At 48.5% G+C, this 9,645-nt stretch overlaps 1 protein-coding gene across 6 annotated transcripts in view; it reads right to left on the bottom strand.

The window, feature by feature from the left end:
* Positions 1 to 511: 511 nt before the first annotated feature.
* The window catches only part of SH3RF3 (SH3 domain containing ring finger 3), a 380,077-nt gene continuing 370,943 nt past the window's right edge, over positions 512 to 9,645 (bottom strand). For 5 of the 6 annotated variants that reach the window (XM_011375283.2, XM_011375284.2, XM_011375281.2 and 2 more), the window contains one exon: positions 512 to 697. In XM_011375283.2, coding sequence (XP_011373585.1) covers positions 529 to 697 — 169 coding nt within the window. In that variant the 3' untranslated portion in view covers positions 512 to 528. Of the gene's footprint in view, positions 698 to 3,223; positions 3,732 to 9,645 lie in introns of those variants that run through there. The other variant, XM_023520501.1, reaches the window with a different exon arrangement.

Here is a 9,645-nt window from a genome sequence, read left to right on the forward strand (position 1 = left end):
CCTGCGCCCCAGTGAAGTCCCCTGGGCCAGGAACATCCTTGCTGAGTGGCCAGGTGGCAGGTGACTGAGGTATATAGAGGTGATGGAGCAATTTGGACCCCTATGTGCAGCCCAGACAGCCCGCAAAGATATTCTGCAAATGCTCTGGGCCCTGCGCCCGCCCACCCAGTCCCCGCAGCCCTTCTGCAACTCCCAGCCTCGCACAGGTGGCAGACACGAATGCTGCAGCTCGGCAGCAAGTCACAGCAGCAAATCGACCCGCATCAGCACCTTCCTCTCTTTTCAAAGATATTTCTTTACAGTTCACAAAGGGGGAATAGGCATCTCGTTGGAGAACAACCCCAGAGTGTGACTTGTGGGTGAAGGCATGACCGCTATACCCCGGGGCCCCCACCCCAGGTTGTGGTGTCTCCTACCAGGGGCTCTGGAAGGGACCTGAGACCCTCGGGTGTCATGGCTCTTTCCTTGCACCTTGGGGCTTCCCAGGAGGCCTTCCTCCCTGGTGTGCTGGGGGTGGAGAGCGCGTCCTCAGAAGTTCTCGACGAAGCTGCCCGGGAAGAGGCCCGTGCGGCCGTTCCTCTGCAGGGTCCCCTTGTACCAGCCGTCCTCACGCTTCTTGTGCACAAAGACAATGTCACCTTCCTTCAGCTCGATTTCCGCCTCACTCTGGGGTGGGTAAGAGACCACCACACGATACCTGGTGGGGAAACAGACACCACAGTGGGTGAGCCTGACCCAGGCAGACTGGAGGATGGCCCAGGGTCTGCTGGCAAGAGCTTGCTTTTCTTTTCTTTTTTCCCTCTGGTGTAAATTGTTGTAATTTGGGGCTACTTTTCCCACTTTAAAAAAAAATTTCTACTTATCTTTAATTTTACTTTTTCCAAAACTTTAAAATTTTTTCATAAAAATTTTTATTAAAAATTTAAAATAATGTTTCCGTGTGGCGTCTTTTAGATTCCGATCTATGCAGCCGGAATGTTTCTGCCAGAGATGCAGCTCCTCCACGTCACCTCCTCCCTTTAGCCTGTCTCAGACTGTGGCCTCCCCAGGGATGGAATGGAGGGGGGCGGTGGCGGCCGCTTTAGCCCTGGGGCACATGTTTGGTAAGGGCAGTGACCTCGGATCCGTCCCATCCTGGCACAGGTGAGGCTAGCGTCCTCACCTCCCGAGTGTCAGTTTCTCCGTCTAAAGAGCAGGTGGGCAGAGGACACCTTTTAAGCTGTTGCCTCACATGCATTGTGTTGGTAAAATGGTCATTCAAAAATCATAAGATGTTATGGTCTTAGCACCTAAGCTGGCTGAGGCCACACCATAAACGAGGCCCAATTTTTCACACATCTCATTCCTGTAAAACCTGGGCTCTTCCCTGAGGCCTCAGAGGCCTCTGTCCAGTTCCTGTTTTCAGACCAACGTGACATATAGTCCAAGTGGCGACTGTGACCTGTCAGCACCTAGAGCGGGAGCGATGGGCCTGAGCTTGGACCAGATCAAGCACAGACCATTCCCCCTCCCCATACCCCGAGGACCCCCTTACAGCTCCCTGGATCTGAGACAAGGGTCTGACCTTCTCCGGCATCTGGCCAAGAGCTCTAGGGTCAGCACAGGGCAGGCCTGACACACGCCCCCCCAACCCGTATCTGTTTGTTACACCTCAGAGAAGGAGGGCTAAGACCAAAAAGAGCTGTACTCTGAGGACCAGCCTTCTTCTGAAACACCACCAAGAGCAAACCAGTGCGTGCCCTTGTGCCCGTATCCCTCACAGCCCCCAGCCTGACAGGAACTGCCTGGTCCCCACCACTCCAGCCAACCGTGCCCTCCCCAGCCCCTCAAGGAACTCACGGGCATGTGCGCTCTGACACCTGACTGGGCCCTGCGCCCTTAACCAGCACAGCTGGTGACGATTGCGCAGGAAGTGCTGAGAGGAGTCTGCCCACCCTACAGAGCACAGGAGTTGGGGGCTCCAGGACAAAGACAGTACTAAGTGTGGACAGGTTTGGTGGTGAGCAGGGTGTGGCTGAAAGTTGCTACAGATACATTAGGCTGAGGAGGGCTGGGTGGGGTTGGCCTGGCCAGGCCAAGGTACTCAATAATCATTCCCTGGCTGACCAGGCAATGTCCTGAGGGCCAAGTCCGGGCTGCCTGGGAGAGCATGCATTCAGTCCCTCTAGGCCACATTCTCCCAGCGACCTCGACATGGGTGTCCCCATGGGTACCTCCCAGGTTACTGCACTTGCCCCAAGTAAGCATTTCTGAAAATGTGAACCATAGACTTCAGGATCCTGGCTCAGATTCCTGGGCTCCATCCTGGACCTACCTGCTGAGATGCTGGAGGAAAAGGACCAGGAATTGTGGGTTTTCAGTAAATTCTTGGGTGCATGTTTACACACTGATTCTGAGAAAATGCTGAATAAAAACACTGAGGAGACTTTATTTTTCCTCAGTCCCACCTGCTCATGGGACCTGGGGCACTGGCCTGTCTGGGTTGGAACAGAGAAGCTGTGGTTTGGGGCAGGTGGAGTTGGTGCTGGGGCTCGAGGATGATGCACAGGTAGAGAAGACCCAAGCCCAGGCTTGGAGAGCTTACAGCCTCTGGGGCACACAGCCCCATCTTGTTCCAGGCAGGTGAGAGGTGGGGGTGTAGAGAGAAAGGTGGCTCTTGGGGCTAACTTGGCAGGCATGCAGAGTTCCTCCTGCTGAGGGAGCAGGGCCAGCTGGGCACTCTAAGAGCCTTGGAATGGGTGCAGGTGTAGGACAATTGGGCCAGTTTCCACTGCTGTCCCTGGGAGCCAGACGCTGGCTTTGAGTGTGGAGATGGAGAGGAAGGAGAGTGTAGGTCCTGCCCTCCTCCCGGCCCAGTGGACACAAACAGCTGCCTGTAAGGCCACTCCCTGCAGGAGGACAGATGGCTGCAGGGAGGCCTCCAGGATGTAGCAATGGCCTGTGAGATCAGCCAGCACCGCACCGTTCCCAGGCCTTCGGCACTCAGGCTGCATGTGCGACTACCAAGACCAGCCCCAGGCCTCCCTGTGGCCTTCTGCCATATGCTTCACCTCCTTTCCAAACACTGGCCTCCTTCTCTCAATTCCCCAAGGAGAAGAAAAAAAAGGCAAAAGAGTGAGATGATTTCTCAGACTCTGAACACGAGTTTTGGTTTTTGCCTCAAATGCCAGATGTGAAACAAATAAGCAAATTTAAAAATGTAATTTGTTAGGGAAGAAAAAGTAATTTGGTGCTTCTGAGCAATTAAATGATTTAATGAGCCCAGATGAATGATGTGGGCTGAATACATATGAGACAAGCATTTAGCCCAAGACTGAGCTATTTTTTCACTGCATAAAAGTAACTGACACTTCCTGTTATAGACATAAAAGGCCAAAGGAACAGTTGAGGATGGCAGCTTCTCTTGTGTCACCATCATGGTGTCGTAAATCAATGAGAGATTGTCCTGTGCTGAGTTAAGGTTATGTCAACAACAGCTAATTTTCAGACATAAGACTCAGGGAATCAAAAGGCTCAAAATCAGAATGAATTCTTACCACTGCATATTGCAATAAGCCTTATGTGTGAGGTTTGGAGTGTCCTCCTCCCGTGTCATCTACTCCCCTCCCTGACAACAGCAGTAAGAAGGGGACCCTCCAAGTGGTGGGCTTTTCAGAGAACTTGCTTCAGCACTGTTGAGGACGAGTGGTCTTCGAGTTGGTGGGATGTGGTTATCACAGAGCAGTGTCCTGCTAGAAATGATAAGAATACGTCTATACCCTGGACACTACACCCTAATATCAACACATGTATTAGTTGCCCATTGCCACTATAACAAATTTCAGCAAACGTAGTGGCATAATAAAACACAAATTTCTTATCTTATAATTCTTTAAGTTAGACATCCAGCACAGTCTCACAGGGCTAAATTCAAGGTCCGCACTCCTTCTGGAGGCTCCAGGGGAGACCGTGTTCCCTTGCCTTTTCCAGCTCCTAGAAGCTGACTGAATTCCTGGGCTGGAGACCTCTTCCTCTGTTTTAAAGGACAGTACGGGAGGGTTCAGTCCTCCTATCATATCACTCTGCCTTCTCATTTGCCCCCCTCTTCCACTTGTAAGGGCTTATGGTCATATTGGGTTTTAGCGGATAATCTGGGATAATCTATTTTAGTCAGCTGGTTAGCAAATTTTTACTTTATCTGCAACTTTACCCTTGGCTATGTAAGGCAACATAGTCACAGTTTGGGGGAATTAGGGCATAAACATCTTTGGGAGATATTAGTCTGCCTACCATGACACATAATAGATCAAAGCAAAACCTTTTAAATCCTAACAAAGCCAAAGAACTTACATGACAGCAAGAAGTGAGGATGACTAGATGCATGTGTGAACATATGGGAAAAAGACCGTGGCAATCAAAAGTGGGGAGGGCGTCCAGACGCCACTGGAGGGATCTTCACCACATATGTCATATGATATAACGGTATTATCTATGTAATTTCATATATTATTATTGTTCTTGTTGTTTACGTACTCATAATTTTCAGGTATTAAACTAAACAGGTATTATTATATATGGGGGAACTGAGACTCAAAAAAACAAAAACTCTTATTTGGAGTGAAATGGCTGATATGCGGCAACAGTGCCTATTGCTCAAAGTCACTCTGAAATACTGCCAGGGTACAAGAGAGCCAGGAGGCAAGCATCCAGAGGATGAGGGTGGTGGGGCGGCTGCCCGAGAACTCAGCCAGACCCGTCCAGAATCAGCATCTCCTTTCTGGGGAGACAAGGCAATAGACTGACAAATAACTACACCCCTATTATGAGTTCCCCAGGCAACTTCCAGATATGTGGCTCCCTGTGCACACTGTCCACAGGGCACGAGTATGTCCAGATAGCCCAAAGGTTAGGTACCCTAGGAAGGGTTAGGAATTGGCCCTCTGGTTAACACATCAGGCCCCTGGGCTTAGCTCCTACAGGTCTCCTGCGAGTTTCGTCTGCCTCCAGCTAGCTGACTGCAGGCCGAGCGGACCCTGGCCTGGGGGAGGTTTCCATGGTTTGTGTCCCTGGGTGGCCCTACTCTACAGTGCCCTTCAAACTAAACTTCTGTCCTCTGAGAGCAGTCAGGAGAGCAGCTCCTGTTCTCTTCCCAAATCCTCAGAAGAGAGATGGTTAGGCCTGAAGGAATTAGTACAGAGGAAACACCCAGCCACACCCGGAGCCCGGTGGGCGCCAGGTGATAGAGAGCACCGTGTCCTCAGCCCATTAGTGGTGGCAACCTTGAGTCTGAGCTCTGGCCTACCCTTCCCCCATTTCCCACCTTCGTAATCATAGAGCGGCCTTGCGCGCAGCAGGCACCCTATAGATATTTGGCATGTGAGTGAATGCACAGGACCTCTATGGCAGGGATTCTTGTCACAGCTACTCCCTTCCAGCTGCAAGTAAGTTTTATTCACAAGCCCGCAGGGCCTGAGTCCAAGTGCTTTCTGGGGCTGCCTCCGCCTGAAGAGCAAGCAGCTCCATTTTCATACCCTCAGCTCCTGCCGGGGCTCCTCCTCAGAACGAGCAGCCTCTGGGCTCTCAGAGAGAGAGAGGAGGGACAACATTCCAGGGCTCCTCAGGCAACAGTTCTGGTTCAGGCTGCATTTTGAAAGCTCTTGTCACTGATGAGCTGTGCCGAGTGCTGGGAATAAGCAGGAGGTCAAGAGTCTCTGGGCACAATAACCCTGATCAGTCAGAACACTCAGAGAATGGGAAGAATTCCTTTAACTTTTTAGTTAATCATAGACTTCCATGATTTTTTAGAACAAGGTTTTAAGACCTCTTTTGAGGAGTCTGGGAGTTGAGGCATCTGGAGAAGAACAGAAACCTGGGGGAAACATGAGAGCAGCTTTGAAATATCTAGAAGTCTGTCATTCTCAGGAGCCACCAGCTCTGTGATCCAGGGAGGAGGGACCAGGACCCACATTCAGAAATCACATGCAGCCAGGGGTCGGTCCTGCGGAAGGAAGAAGGTTCTGACATGGAAGAGCTGCCTGAAGTTAGCAGAGGTTCCTTTGGGAAGAGAAGTGTTGGGGGTTGGGGTGAGGGGAAAATCTGGTATGTGTGGTGTGTGTGTGTGTGTGTGTCTGGTGTGTGCTGTGCATGTGTCTGTGTGTGTGTGGTGTGCATTTGTGTGGTGTATACATTTGCGTGGTTTATAATTGTGGCATGTTTGTGTAGTATGTGTGTTTATGTGGTATGTGGTATTTTTGTGGTGTGTATGTGTTGATGTAGGGTTTGTGTGTGTTTGTGTGGTATGTGGTGTTTGTATTTGCGATATGTGTTTGTGTAGTATGTGTTTGTGTGTTGTCTGTGTAATGTGTGGTTTCTGTGGCGCATGTTTGTGCTGTGTATTGTGTGTTTGTGTGGTGTTTGTGTGACGTGTGGTATGTGAATCCAGTCTTCTAAGGGGCCTGGGGACTTGCTGTAGGGAAGGCAATTCACTGGAATAGGTCCCACTGTGAGTGAGTCAGGATTGCAGGTGTACCTGGGACACAGACAATGGGATGGTGCTCAATTGTATAGGACCCAAAACCAGATGCTGATACCTTGTGATATGCTCCGTACTGTTTACAAGCTAAAGATACCTTCCAATCGCCCTGTGGGCCAGGTGAGTACACTGGATGGCCGCTGACCGTGCACTACACGAAGCAGTGTGGTTCAGAGCAAGGCTCTGCGGTTGGAAAGCCCTCAGGTCAATCCTTGGCTTTGCTGCTAATTAGCTGTGTGATATTGAGCAAGTTAATTAACCTTTTACTAAACCTCAGTTTTCTCACCTCTAAAATGGGGATACTTAATTCATGGGGTTCTTGGGAGGATTAATCGAGATGCTGGCAGATGCTAAACTGCATGCACAGTATAGCTGCCCTGGATGTTTATGGCTGGAATTGTTCAGTGTTCTGAATAGAACACTGAATAAATCCTAGCTGTTACTCTAAAAGCAGGTGTAAAGACAGACTTACACTTTAATTATTTATCAGAAGTCAATAACTGCTGGCCCACCACTGCCTGACGAGATTTGTCCCCATTGGCCCAAGACTCAGTGCTACCCCATTAACTCATCTCTAAAGCCCATCATTCAGACCAAGGGTTGGCAAACCCCTGAGGAGCAAGGGGTCCAGCCCCATACCAGATGCCCCAGCACAAGGTTCCAGTGCCATGAAGAGAAATCCCATAACTTCTGGCTGTGAAAATCAGCAGAGATTGTGGCTGAATGAGACAGAGGGCTGCAGAAGTCCAAGGTGTTCCTCTTAAAGAACCCACGCATGAACTTACTTATTGACAGGCTCATTCGCTTTGAGCCCCAGCACTGAGGCATTAGCTCTAAAGGTGCCAGAAACATACAGAGAGGAACTGAATTATCTGGCTTCAGGGTGAGGGCTGGAGGGGCAGTTTTCTTCCAAACAGAAGGGCTGGCAGAAGCCATTGTTTCTTTGTTAAGCCCTCCTCGACCCAGCCTGCATGCCCAGGTGGGCACCATATCTGAGTCTCCATCAACCCGGCTAACACCATTAGCTCCACCCTGGTGCTTTTCTGAGACCCCACCCCACCCAACTTGCAAGCTCATCCAAGCCAATTCCAGTGGCTCTTTCATAAAGTGACCTGTCTTAGCTGATGCTGCAGACTTTCTTAAAATCTCTCAAAGGATCACAAACCCCAAGCAAGCAGCATCTGGTGTAAGCATGCCCCGTATCTCTTGCTAAGCAGCCCTAAGGCTGGCACTAGAGGTAGCTGGGCTCAGTTAGTAGCTAATCTCTTCCAGGCACCTCCAAGCCCAGCACAAGTGGCAACCATCTACGTATTACTTGGTAGCTCATACCAAGTGGCCCTGGGCAAAGTGCAGGCAGCGGCTGACCTTGGCCTACACCAGAGTCCCTCTCAAGAGGGCCCAAGACCATCATACCCAGTGGCCAGCTACAGACCACAATAGAGCACCACTCAATCACCTTCACAAATGACACACCCAAAGAGCAGACTCAGCAGGCACTAGAGACCAGCTAAAGTGAATTCTGCTCTATAGCGTCAACCCCTGCACAACAATCCATCAGCCTGAGGAGCAATCCTACTGATGTGCCAACAGCAATCAAAGCTCAACTACAACAGGAGAGCACACACAATCCACACAAGCGACACCTGGAGTACCCAGCTCAGGTGACCAGGGAGACTGCGCCATTAGGCCCCACAAGACACCTGCTATGTACGGCCACTCTACCAAGAATGGGAGACATAGCAGTCCTACCTAATACATAGAAACAAACACAGGGAGGCAGCCAAAATGGGGAAGCAAAGAAACAGGTCTCAAATGAAAGAACAGAACAAAGTTCCAGGAAAAGAACTAAACAAAATGGAAGCGATCAATTTACCAGATGCAGAGTTCAAAATATTGGTTATAAGGATGCTCAGTGGTCTCAGTGAGAACTTCAACAAAGAGATAGTAAACATAAAAAATAGACATTGAAATAGAAAAAGAACCAGTCAGAAATGAAGACTACAGTAACTGAAACGAAGAATGCGTTAGAGGGAATCAATAGTAGATTAGATGAAGCAGAGGATCGAATCAATGATTTGGAAGAGAAGGTAACAGAAAACACACAATCAGAACAGTGAAAAGAATAAAGAATCCCCCCGCCCCCACCGCCTCCAAATGAGGATATTTAAAGGGGCTTCTGGGACAACATCAAGCATATTAACATAAGGGTACCAGAACATCAAGAGAGACAGCAAGGAATTGAAAACCTATATGGAAAAATAATGATGGAAAATTTCCCTAACCTGGTGGAAGGAAATGGACATAAAAGTCCAGGAAGCCCAGAGAGTCTCAAACAAAATAAACTCAAGAGGCCCAAAACAAGACACATCATAATTAAAATGCTAAATTTTAAAGACAAAGAGAGAATCTTAAAATCAGCAAAAGAAAAGCACTTAGTTACTTGCAAGGGAGCTCCCATAAGATTGTCAGCTGATTTCTCAACAGAAGCTATGCAGACCAGAAGGGGCTGGCACAAAATATTCAAAGTGATGAAAAGCAAGGACCTACCACTAAGATTACTTTACCCAGCAAAACTATCATTTATAATAGAAGGACATAGAAAGGGCTTCCCAGACAAGAAAAAGGTAAGGGAGTTCATCACCACTAAACCAGTATTACAAGAAATGTTAAAGGAACTTCTTTAAGAAGAAGAAAACAAAAAAGATAAAAATGTGAATGATAAAATGGCAATAGCTACATATCTGTCAACAATTAGTTTAAATGTAAATGGATTAAGTGCTCTGATCAAAAGACATATGGTGGCTGAATGTATAAGAAAACAAGATCCTTACAGATGTTGCCTATAAGAGACTCACTTCAGGTCAGAAGATACATACAGACTGAATGTAAAGAGATAGAAAAAGTTATTTCATGAAAACGAAAATAAAAAAAAGCTGGGGTAGCAATACTTATACCAGACAGAGTAGACTTTAAAACAAAGGCTCTATAACAAGAGGCAGAGAAGGACTCAGTAATTCTAATTCAGGGTATTTATCCAAAGAAATCCAGAACACAAATTCAAAAAGACATATGCATCTTTATGTTCATTGCAGCATTATTTACAATAGCCAAGATAAGAAAGTGACCTGGGTGTC

The sequence above is a fragment of the Pteropus vampyrus genome, unplaced genomic scaffold (assembly GCF_000151845.1).
Source record: "Pteropus vampyrus isolate Shadow unplaced genomic scaffold, Pvam_2.0 Scaffold269, whole genome shotgun sequence".
In the NCBI taxonomy this organism is placed as follows: domain Eukaryota; kingdom Metazoa; phylum Chordata; class Mammalia; order Chiroptera; family Pteropodidae; genus Pteropus; species Pteropus vampyrus.